The sequence below is a fragment of the Carettochelys insculpta genome, chromosome 8, assembly GCF_033958435.1.
Source record: "Carettochelys insculpta isolate YL-2023 chromosome 8, ASM3395843v1, whole genome shotgun sequence".
NCBI classification, from domain to species: Eukaryota; Metazoa; Chordata; order Testudines; family Carettochelyidae; genus Carettochelys; species Carettochelys insculpta.
Window position 1 is genome coordinate 57938113 of NC_134144.1, and position 23395 is coordinate 57961507.

The 23395-nt window shown below is 46.5% G+C and overlaps 1 protein-coding gene across 14 annotated transcripts in view; it reads right to left on the minus strand.

Moving 5' to 3' along the window:
* R3HDM1 (R3H domain containing 1) overlaps window positions 1–23395 on the minus strand; it is a 126604-nt gene that overhangs the window by 21243 nt on the left and 81966 nt on the right. For all 14 annotated transcript variants that reach the window (XR_012646344.1, XR_012646345.1, XM_075000673.1 and 11 more), the window contains one exon: window positions 22230–22378. Coding sequence is in view for 12 of the 14 variants with exons in the window: in XM_075000673.1 (XP_074856774.1) it covers window positions 22230–22378 (149 nt within the window). In the remaining 2 variants the exon portion in view is untranslated. The remainder of the gene's footprint in view (window positions 1–22229; window positions 22379–23395) is intronic.

Consider the following 23395-nt stretch of genomic DNA (forward strand, 5'->3'; position numbering starts at 1 on the left):
GGTATCTGCAAAACAAGAAAGCTCAAATACAAAAATGCATGTATCAAATAGCTCCTCCAAGAAAGGTTTCAGGCTCCTAGGTCTAAAGGTCATGCTATTCTTTATTAAATGTAAACAAGAATAAATTTAGAGCACTGTTTCTTAAATTATGTTTCGCAAAATACTGGTGTTCCATAGACAACTCACAGGTGTGCTGAGTGTGTTTGGAAAAATACATCAATGGCATCTATTTTCTATTATTAAAACCACATACAAGGTTACCTCTTCATTGCTATGATATGTGATTAAATGACTTCATTTTGTTGTTGCTGCATACATTGCTGGAGTTTTTTCGTTTTTGGTCTGAAAACAATTTTTTAAAGAAAATATTCATAAGTGTTCCACAAAAAAATTTTGTTTGGTGTTCTGTGGTCTCAAAAAGTTTAAGAAACACCGATTCAGAGGACAGGAAGACACAATCCATCAACTTTTTGGCCATAAATAAGTCACTGACCTTGAAGAAATAATGAAGGTGGTAGTTTTTGGCATGAATGATTACTATGAAGTATAAACTAAAACAGATTGAGGCCCATATAGGACTGACATTGTAGATATCTTCCTTTTCCCCCCCCCCCAATGTTCATTTTCACTTGGTTTAGTGCACTGTCTCACAGTCCAATTCTAGGCACTTAAATTCTAGTTAAAGCCCTCACAAAGTAAAAAAGGGCCTCCACCTTCACTCAGGGTATCCTACAGAATTGGGGTAATTAGAGAATGTGTAATATTTCAAAGAGGGAAGGCTGAAGCCAGAAATTCATGAGATCTCTTAAAAATATGGAGAGACATGCAACAAAGCCATATGAGTTGGTAGCACCGAGCATAAGGAATCACAGAACTGAATCTTAAAATTGCTTAAAATCTAAGAACTTTTATTGCATGGGTATGCAATGGATACTTCTATTTTGGGTTCAGGAGTAATGTTGGCTGTGCAAGGAACACAGGACTGGGCTGAAGGCCAGGGAGCAGAACAAAACTTTGCCTGCTCACTTCATGCCAGAGAGGCAGAAGGCAGGAGATCAATGGAGGAAATGGATTTCTGACTTCTTCAGGGCCAGAGAGCTGGACCCAGGGGAATCATGAGAGGGCCAGGAAGAGTGAAGAATAATCCCTTATAAGGATGCTCCCAGCAGAGAGGCTGTGGGGGTTCCACTGGGAAGAACAGGCTGCATGCCCATTGGCAAGGCTGGGAGTGACTGTCCCAGGCCAAAAGGACAGAAGACGACAGAGAGCATCTGGATATGGTCAAAGACCATAGTAGGTGGGAGTGGGGCAGGGTATGTGAGATGATGTCTGGTGAAATGAATGACTATTTTGCAGTGGGGTTGATTAAGGTCATATTCTGGGATAAATGGACTATTTTCAATGAGTTTTTAAATAAATCATCCCTCAAGAGGGACATTTCCGAGAGAGATGAGCCTGTAGTGAAGTTACGGGACTGACTGGAAAGAAAAGCTGAGGCAGTGTGCAAATATAATGCCATGGCCTGCCACAGGGACAGGGGCGGGCTATTTAATGACAGCCCTGCTACATGTTAGAATGCTCTGCTGATGTGTCAAAACCATTCCAGGACGATACGGTCCAGGTATTTTTAAGAGAAATAGACAAGCTATCATCACGTTGAACCTTATTTCTAATATTAAACAGTAATGTATAATTGGAGAAGCGAGAACACATTTCCATGTGCTGCTTTGAAAGGTACTAGCAAATGCTGCCTCATTCATTATTTGTATAGCTTCAACAATACACTTAACGTTTTACACACATGAAATCATGAGTGGCACTTCTGGAATACTGCAGTATCAGAACCAAAATATACAATTAGTTTCACTTCAGTACAGGCTTTCTGTGCAAATGTTGATACACACAGAAATCGACATAAAATACTGAAAATGTAATATACACTGAAAATAGATTTATTGAAGCAGAGATGTCCCAGAGGCAAAGCAATATACTGGTTAATTATGGATTGTCCAGATTTAATCTGAGATGGGGATGAAGAAGAATAATGGTTTAATTTTAAGAGAATACTAAAAGGGAGAGTTTTCTTGCACTTGGAATATCAACAAAGTGAGTAACTGTCACAGTTTCACATTCTACACAAAACAATTTTGCAAAGCACACACTTGAAATACAGGTAAGTAATAGATGTAAGATACATCCTCACAACCATGAAGTAAAGAACCATAATTCAACTAATTTCTCTATTATCTATTTTCTTGTCTTCCACCCCTTCACTTTTTCCTGTCTATTTAGTTTCTCTTCTACAATTTTAAAAAACGCTTTTATGCCTCACTTCCTTTTTCTTCCAATACTGATTCATGAGCTTGGCAAGCATGTCCTCTAGCCACTGAGGTTTCTGTTTTACAAAGTACTTATAGATGCTTAATTCCATTGTAGATGCCAAATTTAAGTTATATACTTAAGTGGTTTGCTGAACACCAACTGACTGACTGTTAGAGGTGACTTACTTAGGCTTTTGTGTGCCAAAAGGAGACTCTAGGCTTTGACCTCACAATCACGAGTGTGGGCATGAAGGAGGACAGTTTTGGGCAAGATATCACATACTGATTACTACTGCCAGGGACAGTAAGTAGCTGGAACAGTGGAATGGCACCAGTGCAAGCAGATGAGAAATGGGCTCAAAAAGATACTTTTACAAATTAGAGGCTGAAAAAAAAAAAAAGCCCTTACTGTTGTCTTTCCGAGTGTCTAGGGCTACTATAGAGAACACCCCTGACAGGGAGTATATCTATATCAGTATCTACCAACTCACATTGTGTTAATGTGTTACAGTATATCTAATACATTAATACAATGTGAGTTGGTAGATACTGATACAGATATACTCCATCTTAGGGGTGTCCTCTTTTTGAAATTTCAAAAAAGGTAACCATAGTGTCATACCAGAGCCACTCTGTCTGGTCATTTTCCCCAAAACTTAAAATGCAAGTCCTTAATTTAGCAAAAAAGATGCTACATAAACATAAATGAATAAATTATCAGAAGTTAAAAGTGAAAGAATCAATCTGGCTTTACAAGAATCACAAAACAAAAAAAGTTATGCCAATTTAAACTAGTATTAAGGTACAGGTTGCACCTCCCCAAACCAGGATTCTCTGGTCCAGCAACATCAGTGGTTTGGACCACAGACCCCTGGGCTGGGAGGCTGTTAGGCTGAGGGCTGGCAACTGGGAGCCATGTCGGGCAGACATCCAGCAACAAAGGGGATGCTGGCCCTGAGCAGGGAAGCCTGGTGGGGTCTTTGTTTCCCAGGGCTGGGACCACGTCGGCAGCTGCCTGGCCCCCCTTTGGCAGCCTAGGAGGGGCTGAAGTTGGTGCCCTTGGGGCAGGGCCACTGTCCCCTGTGCTGCGACTGAGTCTGGCAGCTTGGCCACGGACAAAGCCGGTCTCTGCTGGGCCAACAGTTTGGGTCACGGACCTGGTCAGAGGTAAGGCGACTGTTTAGGCTGGAGATGGGGAGGGACCAGAGGCAAGAAGGCCAGCAGGGAGGAAGAAGAGCAGAGGGCATGATGGGGCAGCAGGCTGGCAGCAGAGAACCACCCTTTGTCTGGCAAATTCTCTTGTTCAGGACCAGTCAGGTCTTAAGGGTGCTGGATGAGGGAGGTGCAACCTTTACACATTTTTAAGAGTGAGGGCAAACAGCAAAAAGTTTGTAGTGGACTTGTTTTTTAAGTATCGTGGTGGCTTCTCCAATCACTGGAAATTTTAAAATCAAGAGTGGATTTTTTCTAAAACAAACACTCTAATTCAACAAGAAATTAACCCTAGGAAATCCTTAGGTCTGTGTTATAGGAAAACAGACAAGATTATAACAATGATCCCTTCTTGCCTTATAATCTATGAATCACTGTTGATTTATACAATTATACTCCGAAAAATGCCTGTATGTCCAATATCTTCAATTATTTTGTGATTGCTATTTTGAAGTGCCTCTTTACATAAAACTCAGTTTTCAGTTTTTTTACACCACAATAAGGAAAACAGCACAAATAAGTGCTAAATTAATTTGTGCTGATATATTTCATTAGCAATTCCTTCGCTAGATTAACATTTTGCTGAAGAAACAAGAATTGAAATCAACCATCCTGTATGCCTTCAACTTTGAAATAACCTTTGGATGAGGCTCTTCCAAGGTAAATGAATGTAAACTTCCAGATGGAGTTTTTCAAAGAATTCACTTCCTTACAATTATAGTTGTATATCTTACTAATACGAGATGAGCCCATCTTTCAAGGTTCTAAAATAGTCTATTTCTGTCTTAATCCAACAACAGTGCAATTTTGCAAGATACTGTGGACACACATGGAACATCCAAAGACTACTGTGTAAACTTTTTACTGTTAGATGCATCTTAGTGAGCTAGGGATTAAACTCCAACTCCTTGGGGGAGCTAAAATTTTTCTTGTAGGAACTAAAATCACAGAAGGGAGAGAAGAGTGAGTGGAAAGTGATTGATGCAAATCCCAAAATGCTAACAAATCTGGAGAGGCCTCACCCCTTGACAGAAACTGCATATGTTTGCTCAACTTGGTTCAGGAGACCTCACAAGGAACTGAAAAATCATATAAAGACCGACCAGATACAAATCAGGAGCCTACTTTCACCTGATCCAAGATCTGACATGAGACTGTGATGTATAAAGACAGGCACTGCAAAAGAATCTGAAGTAGTCTGAAGCCTGTCAGGATATACATGTGAAAGGTGGTCCTACCTGGTAAGCCAGGTATGCTTACTGGTTATGTTGTTCTGCAATACATTCTGTTCATAATGCTTTTGTTCTGAACAAATAATATTTTCATTTAAACAAGGTGGTTGATCACTGTCATTAACCCTACCATTACTTCAATGAGAACAAAACAATGTTGAGCACTAAGAGATATTCTGAAGTGATCACAATGAATTGCAGCCTAAGTCCCCTGGTCCATTGAGAGAGAAAGCATGTTGTGGGTCTCTGATGCAGAAAGGTTGTGTTACAGCTACAGACTGAAACCTAAGTGGGATAGTCTCAAAAAGCTGAAAAGCCATAGGTCTAGTTACTTTGGGGGCTGCATCAGTAATCACCGATTTATTTTTCATTTGTAAGTGCAGAACCATTCTTCATTCAAAACAAAACAAGATTCAGACTGGGACAATGTAAATGGCTCAATACCCATGAGACAACAGTTCATTACTACTGAAGCCTCTTGAAATTGGCAAGATGTTTCGATTCTATCCCTGCTTAAGTCAGATCAGAAATGCAAAGGATATCTTAAGACAAATCGGCTGAAATTTCATTTTGTTCAGCATGGTTCAACAAGGGTTCATTGTGACACATCAAACAGAGTAGATTAGAAAAGGGCACTGAAGACAGAGGCACAAAGAACATCAAATGATGTAAGTAACCGCTTGTCTGGAAAAGTAAGCCAAACTAACTAAAGGAGTGAATTTAAAATAGAGAAGTTACTCACCTGTGTCGTAACGATGGTTCTTCGAGATGTGTCCCCGTGGGTGCTCCACCGTAGGTGTCGGGCTCGCCCTGGCACCGCAGCTCAGAAAAATCTTCAGCAGTCTCCATCGGGTTGCACATGCGCCGATGCGCATCGGTCCTTCGCGCGCTTACGGTCACATGCGCTATCCGGTCCCCGCCAGTTCCTGATCAACTGCTCTGGATGTCCCTGAAAAATACAAAACAGAGCTCCAAAGTGGGGAGGAACGAGTGGGTAGTAGAGCACCCATGGGGACACATCTCAAAGAACCATCGTTACTACGCAGGTGAGTAACTTCTCTTTCTTCTTCGAGTGGTCCCCGTGGGTGCTCCACCGTAGGTGACTACCCAGCAGTAACCCCCCCCCCCCCCCCCCCCGCACAAAAAAAAGGAGGTGGGTACCCGATTTATGCGCAGCTTGCCCTTGAAAGGACTGCTGTCAACAGGCATGTATCCTCGTCAAACATCCAGTGCATGGCGTAGTGCTTGGCGAAAGTATCGTAGGATGACCAAGTTGCCGCTCTGCAGATGTCTCTCAGAGCAATTCCCTTGAAGAAGGCCGTCGACGCCGCCATCGCCCTCGTGGAGTGGGCCCTGGGCGGAACTAGCAGAGGAGTCTTGCAAAGCTCATAGCACAGTCTTATGCATGACACAATGTGGTTTGAAATCCTCTGCGAAGACAGGCCTTCCCCTTTCGACCTGGGTGCGATGGACACCAGGAGTCTGTCCATTTCCCAGAAAGGCTTAGTTCTATCGATGTAAAAGGCCAGAGCCCTTCTCACATCTAATAAGTGCAACCGTGCCTCTTTGCTCGACTTGTGAGGCTTAGGATAAAACGAGGGCAATACTATGGGTTGGTTAATGTGGAAGTCTGAAGAGACCTTTGGAACGAAGGCTGGGTGTAAGTGCAAGACCACCGCCTCCTTTGAGAACACTGTGCAGGGCGGTGTGGACATTATGGCTGCAAGCTTGCTCACCCTGCGAGCTGACGTGATTGCCAGAAGAAAGGTTGTCTTCACGGTAAGTAACCGAAGGGGAACCGTAGCCAATGGCTCAAAAGGCGGTCCCGATAGGGTGTGGAGAACCAAGTCCAAACTCCATGACGGCGGTATCGGTTTCCGAGGGGGATACAGGTTTGCCAACCCCTTTAGGAAACACGTGACAACAGGATGGGCGAATATGGTTGATCCCTCCTCTTCATGTCGAAAAGCTGATATAGCTGCGAGATGAACCTTTATGGAGGATAGAGAGAGCCCCTTTTCTTTAAGTTCTAGCAGGTAGTCCAGAATCATGGTTATAGGGGCGTCCAGAGGTGTCAACTGCTTGGAAGAGCACCAAGAGGAAAATCGTGTCCACTTGTACTCATAAGTCCTTCTGGTGGAAGTCCTCCGACTACATTCCAGGACTTGCTGCACTCCCTCTGAACATGTACTCTCTAGGGCGCTGAGCCCTGGATTAGCCATGCCTGTAGGCGGAGCCCCTGCAGGTGCGGATGCAGTATTGACCCTCGAGCCTGTGTGAGAAGGTCTGGTACTGTCGGTAGAGGAAACGGCTGGCACTGTGCCATGCGTAGAAGCAGTGGGAACCATTGTTGTCGATCCCAGGTTGGAACTATGAGTATCATGCGTGCTCTCTCCCTTTTGGCTTTCTCCAAGACCTTGTGTATGAGTGTTGTGGGAGAGAACGCATAGAGTAGAGGGCCCTTCTATGGGATCATGAAGGCATCCCCCAAGGATCCCCGTCCTATGCCTGCTCTGGAGCAGTACCAGGGACATTTCTTGTTGTTGTGAGTGGCGAACAAATCGATTTGGGGAAACCCCCATCTGTGAAACACTCGGTGAAGCAGGTCAGGATGGATCTCCCACTCGTGCGTGGGAGCAAAGTGTCTGCTGAGTAGGTCCGCCTTTACGTCGTGGATACCTGGTAAGTATGAAGCTCTTAGGGTTATGTTGTTGGCAATGCACCAGTTCCACAACCGGACCGCCTCTGCACAGAGTGCACGAGATCTGGCCCCCCCTTGTCCATTTATATAAAACATGGTGGAGGTGTTGGCGGTATTTACCCTGACTGCTTTCCCATGCAGATAATTCCGAAAATGTCTGCACGCATTGAACACTGCTCTGAGCTCCAGTATGTTTATATGCAGTGTCTTCTCCACGGGGGACCATAAGCCTTGAGTGGCTTTGTTGTCCATGTGTGCCCCCCATCCCGTATGGGATGCATCTGTTGTAAGGAAAACAGTAATTTGTGGTTGGCGGAAAGGCACCCCTGCTAGTAGGTTCTTGGGGTTTGCCCACCATGTTAGTGACCTTCGCACCTCCGTTGTGGGAGATACCATCCTGTAAATGATATGAGTGGATGGTTTGTACACGGACGCCAACCAATGTTGCAAGCCTTGCACGTGCAGTCTGGTGTTTTGTACCACAAACGTGGTGGTGGCCATGTGCCCCAGTAACTGTAAGCACATTAGGACTGAAATAGTGGGGCTGTATGTTATTAGTTGTACTAGAGACTCGATGGCGCGAAAACGGGCATCGGGCAAATATACCCTTGACGCAACAGAGTCTATCCGAGCTCTTATAAATTCTATATTTTGTGTGGGCTTGGTCTTTGACTTTGAGAAGTTGATGATGAGGCCCAGTGAGGTAAATGAGTTTGTGGTGATGTGTATCATCTGTAAGACCTCCGCTTGGGAAGTTCCTTTTAGTAGGCAATCGTCCAGGTACAGGAAGATGAAGGCGCCTTGTCTGTGCAGGTATGCTGACACGACTGCCAGGGTCTTGGTGAAAACTCTGGGTGCCGAAGAGAGACCGAATGGAAGGACTCTGTACTGGAAATGATCTTTGCCTACTATGAACTGGAGGAAGTGCCTGTGCGCCAGATGAATTGTGATATGGAAATACGCATCCTGTAAATCGAGGGCTGCAAACCAGTCACCATCGTCTAGTGCGTGATTATGGAAGCCATTGTAGTCATCTTGAAGCGTTGTTTGCACAGATATTGGTTGAGGGCCCGTAAATCCAGAATGGGTCTCCACCCTCATGTCTTCTTCTCTGTCAAGAAGTACCGGGAGTAGAAACCTTTGCCCTGAAATTGGTCCAGCACTCTCTCCACCGCCCCTATGAACAGAAGGTGGTCCACCTCCCGTTTTAGTTCCATGAGGTGAGAGGGGTCCCTGAGAAGGAGAGTGGTGGGAGGATTTGGTGGTGGTAACGATTGAAAGGGGATTGTGTACCCCGTGGCTATAATTTCCAATACCTATTTGTCCATGGTGATGCTTTTCCACTGAAGGTGGAATGGCTTGAGTCAATGATGAAACATGTGTTGAGATTGGCACTGAGAGACGGTCTTGGTTTCGCAACCCCCAACATACCCATCAAACCTGCTCTCTTATGTTTTGTCCGGAGGAGGCGTGGCCCTGCTGTGGTCGATGTCTAGGGGCCTTGTACTGTGGTGGCTGTTGTTGGCGCCCTTGATCATACCCCCGTTGAAAATGGGTGCTTTGTGGTTGATAACTATAACGCCATTGTTGAAGGTAGAACTTCTTTCTTCTGTATGGTGGGGTATATATACCCAGAGTCCGAAGTGTAGCTCTTGCGTCTTTACTAGAGTGCAAGACTGAGTCAGTTGATTCTGCGAATAATTTCAGTTTGTCAAAGGGAAGGTCTGCAATTTTTACTTGCAGATCCTTGGGAATGCCTGACATCTGAAGCCACAACTCCCTGCGCATTACCACCGCAGTGGCTGAGGCACGAGTCGCTGTGTCCGCTACGTCCAAGGCAATCTGAACTCCTGCTGCTGAAGCTGCGTATCCTTCTGGTACGATTGCCTTGAGGACCGGCTTTTTATCCTCCGGAAGAAAGTCCATGAGGGCGGTAAGCTTAGAATAATTGTTGAAATTGTGGTTCGACAAATGGGCAGCGTAGCCAGACATCCACAGCAGCAGGGTAGATGATGAGTAAACCTTTCTGCCAAGGAGGTCCAATTTCTTTATATCCTTGTCCGATCCCCCGGATTTATACTGGGACGTTTTGGCTCTGTGTTGGGAGGATTCAACCACTCGCGAATTTGGCTGTGACTGACTGAACAAAAACTCCATGCCTTTGGCAGGGACAAAGTACTTCTTATCTGCCCTCTTGTTGGTAGGAGGGGTGGAGACTGGAGTCTGCCATATGTTAGTAGCTGCCTCCATAATTGCATCGTCCAATGGTATGGCTATCTTAGAGGAAGCCGGAGGTCTGAGGTTTTTGAGGAGCTTATGGTGTTTCTCCTGTACCTCCGCCACTTGAATGTCCTGAGATTGAGCCACCCTTTCGAACAGCTCTTGAAATTGTTTTAGGTCATCTGGGGGAGAGATGTCTCCAGGAACGACAGCTTCGTTTGGGGAGGACGAGGAGGCATCGCTATGATATCTGTCCTCCAGTTCCTCGGGATCCTGGCTGTGTTCATATGGTTGCCCTTTTGAGGTTTCTAAATGAGGTTCAAAATCCTTTGAACCAGCCTCTGACTGGGAAACTTATGGTGTTCCCCCAGGTTGAAGCTGTATACTGTGATGTTGACGAGGCGTTGACGGGGATCTACGACGAGATGCAGAACTCCTGTGTTGACGTTCCGTATAATAGTGGCGGCCATAGCAACAAGGGCAAGGTCCCAGTGATGGGGACCTGGACCACGACCTGAAAGCATAAGGATGATGTAAGGAATGACGTGATAGTCGAGATGACACTGACATAGGGGGAGATCCTCTGTGATGATATTCATAGGGATCTCTGTTGGAAGATGGTGAAAAATGTCCAAGTCCAGGAGATGGTCATTGAAGAAATGGAGATGGAAGCCTGTGGCAGGCTGATGGCGTTGCTGCTTGCTGAATCTCCCGGGGGGAGCGCGGTGATAATGGCAGCGCAATTACCTCAGGGGAGGGGCTGCGGTGCCAGGTCTTTGCTCTGGCTTTCCCCCGCTCAGGCACCACAGGAAGTCTGATCGGCGCCGGGGGGCTCGGCACCGTAGTCGGTGCCGTGCTGAGTTCCACTGCCCCCAGTGCCGTGCTCGGTGCCGTCGTCCTTGGTGCCGCTCGGGGTGTTTCGTCTGGCCCCGTCGGGCTCTGTGCCGGGTGCTGACGCTCCGGTGCTGTCAGAGCCGAAAGGCTCGGTGCCAATCTTTCCGGTGCCTGTATGGCCTTCGGTGCCGTCTCCTTAAGAGCCGGAGGCCCCTGTACAGGTACATTCACCGCGGCCTTCCCAGTAGAAGAGGCCAGAGGGCCCGGGCCCCTTGTTTCGCTCATCCTGCTCACAGAGGTAACTGGCAGGGATCGAGCTGGTGAAGCCTTTTTCTTCTTCTGCACAGAGGAGGTCAAAGAGGCAGCCTTCCTCTTGTGCAAACCTGAAGAGCCCTCCTTATGGGGCTTTTCTGATGTGGCAGGCTGATGGGCCTTGTCAAAGAGAAGCATTTTGAGCTTCATCTCTCTATCTTTTCTGAGCTCTAGTTGTTAATTTAGAGCAATGAGAGCACTTCTGGGGGACATGGACTTCCCTGAGGCACCAGATACATTTACTGTGCCCGTCTGAGGCAGGCATGGTCTCCCGGCAGGATTCACACTTTTTAAAACCCGGAGACGACATTGTTAGTCTTTAAGTCTTCAAGTTCTTAAGTGCTAACAGAGCACTTAGCAGTTTATTAACCAAACAATCAGCAACCGTTAACCGTTGAAGGTTATCAAAATAGTGGGCCTGCCCGAAGGTGGCCGCCTTGGTCCTTAGCTCAGTCTCTTGCCTTTAAAAAACTATATACACAGTAGAACTAATTATTATAATAACTAAATGATGATGAACTATAACTAGTAAGAACAAATAAACAGAGTTTATCTGTCTCAGGCGTTGGAGCCGGAGAGGATTCCGTCTGCAGCCGTTGGCGGTTGAGAAGGAACTGGCAGGGACCAGATTGCGCACGTGACTGTAAGCATGTGAAGGACCGACGCGCATCGGCGCATGCGCAACCCGACGGAGACTGCTGAAGATTTTTCCGAGCTGCGGTGCCGGGGTGAGTCCAACACCTACGGTGGAGCACCCACGGGGACCACTCGAAGAAGTATTATTTAAAGCTCACTGAACCCCCATATGAATGCTCTCATTCAGAAGTAAAGCTGTCTTACTTTGGTTTAGCTTAATTTCCTTCCAAAGAGAAGCAGATGGTATGACATTTCTGTCATGCCCTCCCTGGACGTTAAGAAAATTGTCTTATGAATATGCATAACTCAGAGGTACTTTATGCAAAACCGGTCATGTAGCATATAAACTTTAAAGTCACAAACTGTTGAATCTGTATATCCTAGTTTTGTGCATGTATCCTACTTGTATGTGAAGTTAGACATACGAAGTGTGAATCTGGTTTTAATTCTGAATGTGCTAATGAGGGCCATTAATGATAGTTTACAAACTTAATGACTTAATACTACAACCAATGATTTGTGAAAGGTTTTATTTTTCCTGTAAGCTCAAACTGTAATTGGTCCTAGAAAGATATGTGACCATGCCATCTGGTACTGGAATCCATCTTGATTCTTGCATTTTTCTATGGGGATGGATGAGACTAAACAAAGGGTTCCCACCTTGGAGGTAAGTCTATTTAAGGAATGGCAAGCAATCAGATTCTTGTTTTCAGCTGGCCTCTGAAATGCCCTTGCCCACCATAAGAGAGTACACATGAATGAACCTGAAAATAAAGGGCTCTGAATGACTCTGGAAAAAGCTGTAGACCTAGGCCAGAGGATAAAGTAACTCTGACTTGAAGCATTTTACCTAAAACAACATGTAACAAGTTAGCATGTAACAAATTTCTTTGTATCTCAGAATTAGCTAGTATGTTTTGTTTATTTTAATTTAGTAACTTACCTTGATTGGTATATATTTATTTGAATCACTTGAATTCTACTTTTTATACTTAATAGAAATATTTATTACCAAGCCCAATGTAAATAACTGTTACTGAGGAGCCCGGGAGGAGAGAGGCAGGAGAGAAGCAATCACCGTGCATCTCTCTCTTTTGTGGATAAAGGAGGCAAACATCTTCATGAGCTTTCTCTGGTGTAAAACTTTTATGCAGAGTAAGACAGATTTATTTGGGTTTTTGGCCCTCTTTGGGGGCTCTGCTCCTGTGTGCTGAGTCCTCCCAGAGCTGAGCTGGTTCAGTGTTGCTCTGCTGGGAGGAGGGCAGTAATCCCAACTCCGTGTCTTGGGGAAGACTGCAGCCTCTAGCCTAGCAAGACAGGATGGTGGGCAGTCCCAGTGGGCAGGAAGACAGACATCAGTAACTTAAAGGCTAACAAATTAATTTATTAGATGATGAGCTTTTGTGGGACAGACCCACTTCTTCAGATCATAGCCATACCGGAACAGACTACAGAATAGGCAGGGCCTGGCCAGAGGGGGGCTGTCCCAGCCCTTCCTCAGACTTGGGGGTTGGTCATATGGCCAGTGGCCCCCTGAGTTCTGTCCTGACCAGTCACTTCTGTCTTTAGTCTGTTAGTCTTCAAGTTACTCAGTCTTTTCTGGTATGGCTATGATCTGAAGAAGTAGGTCTGTTCCATGAAAGCTCATCACCTAATAAATTATTTTGTTAATCTTTAAAGTGCTACATGACTGCTTTTTTGTTTTGATAGAATACATACTAACATGGCTCTCTCTATCACTCATCAGTAACTTGATCAACACATTTGGGGGGGTAGCACCAAGGGGATTTCTGTGATCCAAATCATCACAATTTCCTACTCCCTCATTCTTGCAGCACAAACTAGAGGACCTTATAAAGCTTTACAGGGTGGAGTTTGTAAGCATTTTGGTTAAATTATAATAAACTAACTTTAAACAATGACACATTCACAGGATGATGGCTTCACACTTACCCCTAAAGATAACAAGAGACAGAAGTGACTAGTCAGGAAGAAACCCAGGGGCCCACAGGCCATATGACCAACCCCCCAGCCTGAGGAAGGGCTGGGACAACCCCCCTCTGGGCCAGGCCCTGCCTCTCTCCACCCCGGCTCCACCCTCTCACACTTTCTCCATCTTCCCAAAACTGAGGCAGCCCCGGTGACTAGTAGGGCTAGCTCTGGAGACAGGAGTCTGCTGCCCCTGCTCCATCCACTGGCAGAGGAAATGGAGCAAAGCAGCCTGCAGCTTTGCTGCCCCCAGACACATCACTCTGCTTTGTGCCCCCTTCTCCTTTGGTACGGTATGGCCAGGAGAGCAAAGCAGCAGAGCCACTTTGCTCTGTTTCTCCTGCCACAGCCAATGACTGTGTGTGCAGGGGGGCAAGGGCAGGCAGACCTCTCCTTCAGGCACTAGGCCCCATCTCAGTCCCCTCGCCAACTGCTGGCCAACCCCTCCCACCTGTGGTGTTTGGGGGCCATGTGACCCTTTGGGTCACGTCCCCCTCCTGCGCACACATTGCCTCAACCAAGAAGAATGGGAGATTTATTGCCCATGAAATTTATGTGACAGACTGATCTGCAAGACCCAGATAGAAAATGTAAAATGAAAAACAGATGCTGGAAGAAATAATCAGATATAGACGAGGGTATCTGAAAAGATAGACAGAAAAATGGTCAAACACAGAAAACAAACACAAAATAGAAGCTAAAACTAAACGCAAATGGAAAAAAGACAAAATATTAAACCATTCCAACCATTATTTTAGCTTAATTATTTTGAATTACCTAACAAAAATGAAAACACACGAACACTCTCAACTTGAGGGGTCTTGTTTGTGACAGCTCAGAAACAAAAAAAAAAAAAAAACAAACACCAAGAAAAATATTTAAACTAATTTCTGTGAAAATCAAATAGTACATTAATCTTACACAAATATTTTTACTAGATATATAAGTAACTTTTCAGTACTGGCATTTATAGCAAAGGTATCTACTAAACACACTTTAATATGTAGAAAATTTTTTACATATATACATGTGCACACATAAATTCTGCCTGGCTACAATGTCTTTTTCATTTGACAGACACCTGATGAAGTTTGGGAATATTCAGCACTGCAGAAATGTTTTCTGCTTTATACACCAAAGGGCTGGAATACAAACAATAAAATAAAAATAAAAATAAAAATAAAAATAATCTTATTTTGGTAAGAGCAAGATGATCTCATTAGCTCCTGGATGGTTTGCATTGAATGTCAAATAAAGAGAAGTTAGTCACCTGTAGTAACGATGGTTCTTCGAGATGTGTCCTTGTGGGTGCTCCACAATAGGTGTCGGGCTCGTCCGGCGCCGCAGATCGGAAATCTTCCAGCAGTTTCTCCTGGATCGCGCATGCGCCAGCGCGCGCCACCCCCCTGCGCGCCCCCGGCCACGTGCACGATCCGGTCCCCGCCAGTTCCTTGACCAACCACCTCGGATGCTCCTGAAAAACACTAGACAGAGATCCGAAGCGGGGAGGATGGGCGGGTGGTGGAACACCCACGGGGACACATCTCGAAGAACCATCGTTACTACAGGTGAGTAACTTCTCTTTCTTCTTCGAGTGGTCCCCGTGGGTGCTCCACAATAGGTGACTACCCAGCAGTAACCCAAGTAAGGAGGTGGGTAATCCGTTTATGTGCAGCTTGCCCCCGAGAGGACTGCTGTCAACAGACGGGTATCCTCTCAGAATACCCAAGGCAGGGCATAATGCTTGGCGAAGGTGTCATAGGATGACCAGGTCGCCACTCTACAGATGACTGTTAACGCGATGCCCTTGAATAAGGCTGTTGACGCCGCCACCGCTCTCGTGGAGTGAGCCCTGGGCGGGGCCAGCAAAGGAGTCTTTCGAAGTTCGAAGCACATTGTTATACAGGGCACAATGTGCTTTGAGATTCTCTGGGAAGAGAGACCACCTCCTTTTGACCCAGGAGCGAGAGAGACTAGAAGCCTGTCCATTTTCCAGAAGGACTTAGTTCTGTCTGTGTAGAAGGCCAACGCCCTCCTCACATTCAGGAGATGCAGGCGTGCCTCCTTGCCGGAGCTGTGAGGCTTCGGGTAAAATGAGGGTAAAACTATTGGCTCGTTAAGATTGGACTCCAGAGAGACTTTTTGGAACAAAGGCTGGGTGCAGCCTTAAGGTTACCGCCTCCTTTGAGAATACTGTGCAGTGCGGCGTTGCCATCACTGCCGCGAGCTCACTCACCCTGCTGGCTGACATAGTTGCAAGGAGGAAGGTTGTTTTTAATCGTAAGGAGATGTATGGGAACTGTGGCTAATGGTTCAAAAGGTGGACCCGATAGCGTGCTGAGCACCAAGCCCAAATTCCACGATGGTGGAAGCGGTTTCCGAGGGGGTACAGGTTTACCAGCCCCTTCAAGAACCTGGTAATGACAGGATGGGCGAATACCATGGGCCCTTCCTCTGTATGCCGAAAAGGCTGATATAGCGGCGAGGTGGACCTTTAGTGAGGATAGAGAAAGCCCGCCTCTCTTGAGGTCCAATAAGTATTCTAATATTACAGGTATAGGAACGTCAAGGGGAGCTAACTGCTTGGCGGAACACCAGGCTGTGAAACGAGTCCATTTCTGCTTGTAAGTCCTCCTGGTGGAGGTCCTTCGGCTACATTCCAGGACTTGTTGTGCTCCCTCCGTGCACGTGCTCTTTAAGGAGCTGAGCCATGGATTAGCCATGCTTGTAGGTGCAGACCTTAAGGGTGCGGGTGCACAATGGACCCTTGAGCCCGCGGGAGTAAGTCCGGCGCCAGTGGTAGAGGGAGCGGTGGGCGGTCCGACATGCGCAGAAGCAAGGGAAACCATTGCTGCTGATCCCAAGTGGGACTATGAGTATCGTGCGAGCTCTCTCCCTTCTGGCTTTGTGCAAGACCTTGCGGATAAGCACTGCGGGGGAAACGCATAAAGTAGGGAGCCCTTCCATGAAAAACATGAATGCGTCCCCCAGGGACCCCCACCCCACTCCTGCTCTGGAGCAGTGCTGGGGACACTTTTTTTTTTTGTTTTGTTTTGTTGTACTGGGTGGCAAACAGATCGATCTGGGGAAACCCCCATGTACGAAAAATGAGCTGTAGCAGATCGGAGCGGATCTGCCATTCGTGCGTGATTGCGAAGCGCCTGCTCAGCTGGTCTGCATTCATGTTGTGTGCGCCCAGCAAGTACGAGGCTTTCAACGTTATGTTGTTGGCTATGCACCGATTCCACAATCGGAGTGTTTCCACACATAGGGCATGGGATCGTGCTCCTCCTTATCGATTGATGTAGACCATAGTGGAGGTATTGTCGGTATTGAATCCCAACTACTTTGCCATGCAGGTAATCTCGAAAATGTTTGCAGGCATTGAACACTGCTCTGAGCTCCAGTATGGATATGTGCAATGTGTGTTCCGCAGGGGACCATAGCCCTTGCGTTACCTTGTCGCCGATGTGCGCTCCCCATCCCATGTGGGAGGCGTCAGTAGTAAGAAAAATAGAAATTTGTGGTTGGTGAAAAGGCACCCCCACTAGCAGATTCTCGGGGTTTTCCCACCACGCCAGGGATCTGCGCACCTCTGTTGTGGGCGACACCACCCTGTGGACAGTGTGGGATGCCGGTTTGTAAACGCTCGCCAGCCAATGCTAAGGGCTTGACATGTGCAACCTGGCATTCTGTACCACAAACGTCGCTGCCGCCATATGGCCCAGCAGCTGTAGGCATGGTAAGATTGGCACCGTGGGGCTGTATGTAATGACTTGCACCAGTGAACTGATTGCGCGGAAGTGGGCGTCGGGTTGGTACACCCTTGCTGTGATAGAGTTTATGCGTGCCCCTATGAACTCTATATGTTGTGTGCATTCGGACTTTGACTTTGCGAGGTTGATGACTAGGCCCAGTGAAGAAACGTGTCTGCTGTGCTGCGTATCATGCGTGAGACCTCTGCCTTCGAGATCCCTTTTAGCAGGCAGTCGCCCAGATATGGGAAAAATAAACACCCCCTGTCTGTGCAGGTAGGCTGACACCACTGCCAGGGTTTTGGTAAGACTCTGGGGGCCGAGGAGAGGCCAAACGGAAGAACCCTGTGCTGGAAGCGCTCCTAGCCGACCGTGAAGCGGAGGAAGCATCTGTGTGCCGGGTGGATTGTTATATGAAAATAAGCATCTCGTAAGTCGAGTGCTGCAACCCAGTCTCCATCATCCAGCGCCATGAGTATCAAGGCAACTGTCATCATCCGAAACCATTGCTTGCGCAAGTAACGGTTGAGGCCCCGAAGATCTAAGATGGGCCTCCGGTGTCCCGTTTTCTTCTCCGATAGGAAGTAGCATGAATAAAAACCTTCCCCTGGAATTATTCCGGCACTCTTTCCACCGCACTTGTGAACATAAGATGGGTCACCTTCTGCTTGAGCCTCGCCTCATGGCAGTGCCCCTGAGGTGAGGCCTGGTGGGAGGCTTCGTCGGTGGAAGCGACTGGGAGGGGATCGCGTAACCGTGGCTATGATCTCCAGCACCCATATGTCTGTGGTGATCTTTTGCCATTGGGAGTGGAACAGTTTGAGGCGATGATGGAACATGAGATGAGAGTGGCACTGAGCGAGGGTATTGATAGTGCAGCCCCCGACATACCCATCAAACTTGTTGCCTTTGAGGCCTGACCCGAGGGCGTACGGCTTTGTTGAGAACGTCGCCTAGGGGTTCTGTACTGTTGCCACTATTGATAGCGCCCGTGGCCGTAGCCCCGTTGATATTGAGCACGCGGTGGTTGTAAGCGTAGCGTCTTTGCTGAAGATAAAATTTTTCCCTCCTGTATGGGGGAGTATAAACGCCCGAGCTTCTAAGTGTAGCTCTCGAGTCCTTACTGGAGTGAGGGACCGAGTCGGCTGAGTCTGCAAAACAGCTTTTGTGTATCAAAGGGAAGGTCCACGATCTTCGCCTGTAGGTCCCTCGAGATACCCGACGTCTAGGGCCAGGATTCTCTATGCATGACCATTGCTGTAGCCGTTGAGCGTGCCACCGTGTCCGCCACGTCCAGGGCAATCTGGACTCCCGTCTGCGATGCTGCGTAGCCCTCTTGAACAATCGCCTTTAACACCGGCTTTTTGTCTTCCGGAAGTGAATCCATGAGGGGAGTAAGCCTGGAGTAATTATCAAAATTATGGTTTGCTAGGTGTGCCCATAATTTGCCACTCTCAATAGCAGGATAGGAGAGGAATATACCTTCCTTCCAAACAGCTCTAGCTTCTTAGCCTCTTTGTCTGATCCCCCGATTTGTACTGAGAAGCCTTTGACCTCTGCTGGGACGAACCAACCACCAAAGAATTTGGTTGTGGGTGACTGAAGAGGAACTTCATGCCCTCTGCCGGGACGAAGTATTTCTTATCCGCTCTCCCATTCGTAGGCGGAACAGAGGCCGGAGTCTGCCATATAGTAATAGCTGACTCCAGAATGGCTTCGTCCAGCGGAATAGCAATTTTGGATGAAGCCGGGGGTCTCAGATTTTTCAGGAGTTTGTGATGTTTCTCCCGCACCTCTGCCGTTTAAATGTCATGCGTGAAAACCACCCTTTAAAACAGCTTCTGAAACTGTTTAAGGTCATCCTGGGGAGAGACGTCCCTGGGGGCCATGGCCTCGTCTGGGGAGGATGAGGAGGAACCCCTAAGGTAAACCTCCCTTGAACCCTTGGGTTCCCGCAGGCAATGACACACTTGCTCGCTGGAGGATTGTGAAGGAAAGTCTCGGGGTTCTAAATTTAACTCCCCTTGAGACAACTGTGTTTCCGTCCCCGATCGGGAGCGTCCACATGGGTATTGAGCTGCCGGGGGTGGGGACCTGCCCCTGGGTGCAGGCCTGTGGTTTGTCTGTGTCCAGCCTGATAGGGACGACCATGGCAGCATGGCAAGGGTCCGGAGATGGAGACCTGGACCACTCAGGGGGTGTGTACCCCCGATGTCTGGGAGACCGAGACCTCCGCGGCGACACCGATAGAGGTGAAACTGGCTTGTGACAGTACTCCAGGGGGATCCAATCCCAGAAAATGGTGAAGGTGGCCCAAGCCGTGGTGACATCGGTTGGAGGAACGGAGAAGGCGTTTTTTTTTTTTTGTTTCTTTTTCCCCTGATGGGCCGGTGGAGACACAGGCCTTTGGTGCGGCGTGTGTAGCACAGGGGGAGGGCTTGGTGCTAACAGCAGCGCAGCCCTGTCCAGGGATGGACTGCGGTGCCGGGTTTTTGATGTTGCCTTGCCCCTCCGCTGCGGGGCCGGCACCGCCTCCTCCCCTGCCAGGAATCTCGGCCCCGCTGTTAGCACCGCGCTCGGCACCATCCGCTGCGGTGCTGCGCGGGTATCCCCCTCCGGTGCCTGCAGGCTCCGTGCCTGGCACCCCTGCACTGCTGGTGCCGCGGGAGTCTGTGCCGCCTGTGACGGTGCCGCCGCCTGAGTATGAGGCCGGCAGCTGTGAGCGCCGCTCGTCCTGCTCGCTGCAGATGCACGGCAAGGATCGAGCCAGGGAGGGAAGACGGCTGGTAGCTGTGTGCTCCGCTCATCCTGCTCGCTGCAGATACACAGCAAGGATCGAGCCAGAGAGAGTTCCCTCCGTTTCTGCACTGGGGGGGGGGGTCAGAGCACAGTGAGAACGCGGACGGGTAGCCTGCAATTCCCGCAGGCGTCGGATGCCTTCGCTATGCCCCATGGAGGCCGGCATAGCTTCACAGCATGACTCTCGCTGTGTAAAACCTGAAGAGGCCATTGTGGTGAGTCCTTTATTATTAAGAGGGTACTTAGCACTTAATCTGTGCCTTTCCTCCTCAAAGAGCGATCACCGGCCTGCAGCAGCGGGAGGCCTAATGGCCTTTCACGTCCGCTCTGTTCTTCTCCACTCCTCCCTTTTTCCTTTTTTTTCCGCTGGTGTTCTCTTTGTCTTTGCTTTCTCTCCTTTTTTTTTTTTTTTGTTTTTTCGTTTAATAACCAAAAAACAACAAATTACACATGGAAAAAAAACACTAAGTAATCTGACTCTGGCCTTAGCCTGAGTGGATTCCGTCTGCAGCCGATGGCAGTTGAGAAGGAACTGGCGGGGACCGTATTGTGCACGCGGCCGGGGGTGTGCAGGGGGGCGGTGCGCGCCAGCGCATGCGCGATCCAGGAGAAACTGCTGGAAGATTTCCGATCTGCGGCGCCGGGAGGGCCCGACACCTATTGTGGAGCACCCATGGGGACCACTCGAAGAATATTCTTTAAGGCTGTGTCTACACTTGCATTCCTCTTTCGAAAGAGGAATGCAAATGAGAGAAATCAAAAATGTAAATGAGGCACAGATTCACATATATAGTGCCTCATTTGCGTATTCTTTCAAAAGATCTTCTCGAAAGAACACATCTCAAAAAAGGGAAGAAATACTTTCTCAAAGATGGGGTTTACTGTTGAAAGAGCTGCGTTCACACTGCTTTTCTTCTTTCGAAAGAAGCTCTTCTGAAAGGATATGCAAATGAGGCACTAGATATGTCAATCTGCATCTCATTTGCATGCCTCTTTCCAAAGAGGAATGCAAGTGTAGACATATCCTAACTGAAATAACACATTCCAGATGGAATACCAAGACTTGAGAGCAAAACTTGCCTGAAATTTTGACATCGGATTTAGCCCCTACTATGACATTGCAGCTGCTTTGAAAGTTTAACAAGAGTGTGGAGTGATGATGGATCACCACATATAAAGGCCAAGAATTTAAAATCTTTTACATGGTTTATGGTACATAGTAAAGATTCCTTAAGCACTGCAGAAGTTCACATCTGAAGTAGTACTAAGGGAGACAGGCCTTTTCCCTAACAAAAAAAAAATAAGCCATTTATAAACATCAATATGCTGCAACTTCTTTAAGTTCTATAACTGACAGCACATACAAGAGGTTTTAAGACCATATGTATTTGTGCAGCCAGGGAAATATTTGTCAGGAATGGAACTCCTTGGCAAGTGCTCAACAGATGTCATTCTTCTGTGTTTTGTGTGCCTGTCTACAGGCACTCACAAACATTCAAGAATCAACAGCATATAAGCTACACAGGCACTGACCACACAAGCAGTGAGCTATACATCTGAGCTCACTTGAAGTCAACAAGGCAGGTAAGATTAAACTAACTGTCAAACAGCAGCAACAAGAACAAAGTCTCAAAGTCAAAAAAGATCTTAAATTCTTGGTACATAGCCAAGTTTGTGCCCACAGGTTTAATTAGCTAGCTGTGCCAACGTAGACTATCTTCTTTCCAGACAATGTGCCAACAAAGGCAGAAATATTCACTTTTAATCTACTTAGAAGACTCACACCTCTGTTACTGTTCTTCCCAAGGTCACTTTGGTGACAAAACTAGGAAGTAAAGAAGTCTCTCAAAAATTTTAAGCGTCATGGCAAAAAAGGAAATATTACATTTGCTGGAGCCCAGTGCAAAAAATGTGATGCTATCAATATTCAGCCTAGAAATTCTGTTACAATAAACTATTTGGAGAAGTTACCTGATAATTTTTTTGTTTTTATTTTTCAATAATAAGTGTACAACCTAGTTTTCTATCTACTTTGTATGAATAATAAGAAATAAAGGTAACATAAAGTACATAATTTTGTTACCAATCCGTAAGAGGTAGTCACAATGCCACAAAAAGGACAAACTAATTGAATATACTAAGATTCTGAAGCCAATTCTGTTAAGCCACTGTAACATAATGAGCAGGTTATTAAAGTTTAAGTTACTGAATTACTCACCTTAAATTATTCTGTTGACCTGATGGAATAACACTGTAATAAACTGGTATTCCTGTTGTAGGTAGTCCTTGATTGGACTGACTGGGAATTATAACAGGCTGCTGATATGTCTGTTGGGGTATTCCTTGGGACGCCTGAGGCACTGAAACCTAAAAATGGAAAATAAAATTTTAAAGTTTTTTTTTTTTGGTTTTTTTGGTTTTTTGGGCTTTTTACAGACAACTTCCTCTTCTGCCTCCAGACCCCGCACATCACATTAGAATTTGTTAAAAATATAGCTCATGTTAAACACTAAAATGCCAGTTAATTCCATAATTAACCTATTAGAGATAAGGGCACAGGAAGTAAGGTGTATGCTGATTCCACAGAATATTGACTGTAAGAGCTGTGTGCTCCCTCTGCATTCAACGAACTGCTATGGTTTAATTGGCACACCCCACAAATTCTAGGTATGCAAACATAGTTAGAAAAACAACCCCATCCCAGGAGACCATCCTGGTTATGACAATCTTGCAGCCCACTGAGAGGAAGAAGGGCCATTCATAACCTACCTTGCTCATTGCTGAGTTAAAATATCACTTTATTTGGGCGAAGAAAGGCAATGTCGCTTGCAAGTAGCAATGAATCAAGAGGTTTTTTATTATTTACTACACTCCTGTTTCATTTGCTGTTGTGATTTAGTGCATTACTTTTTTTTTTTTTTTTTTTTTTTTTTTTTAAATGGGAGGGTTCTAAAGCTGGACCAAGAGCAAGGAAGAACTCTAACTCCACTCACTTATATGCCCCTCAGACTTATGAAGCTAACATTACACCATTTTTCTTGGAAGGTAAGATAGGAAGTCCAGCCCAAGTGTGTTACTTTGACAGAAAAACTGGTAGCCTTAAGAGTGTGGACTGAAGAGTGGCAATGAAAGGTGCAGATGACTGAAAGTGTAAGATACAGATAGGAAAACAAATTAAAAAATTCTAGGAGATGTACAAATCATCATGGACAGATTAACTAAATTATTCAAAAATGTCAAGATGACAAACATGCATGTCTTGGAGAATCCTGGAGGCAGTGAAAGAATGTTTACTTACCTTACAGTAACTGTATTGGAGACATGATGTCCAAATGCATGGGAAAGTGGATTCTTTATGAAATCAGTGTCCACTATGGTCATACG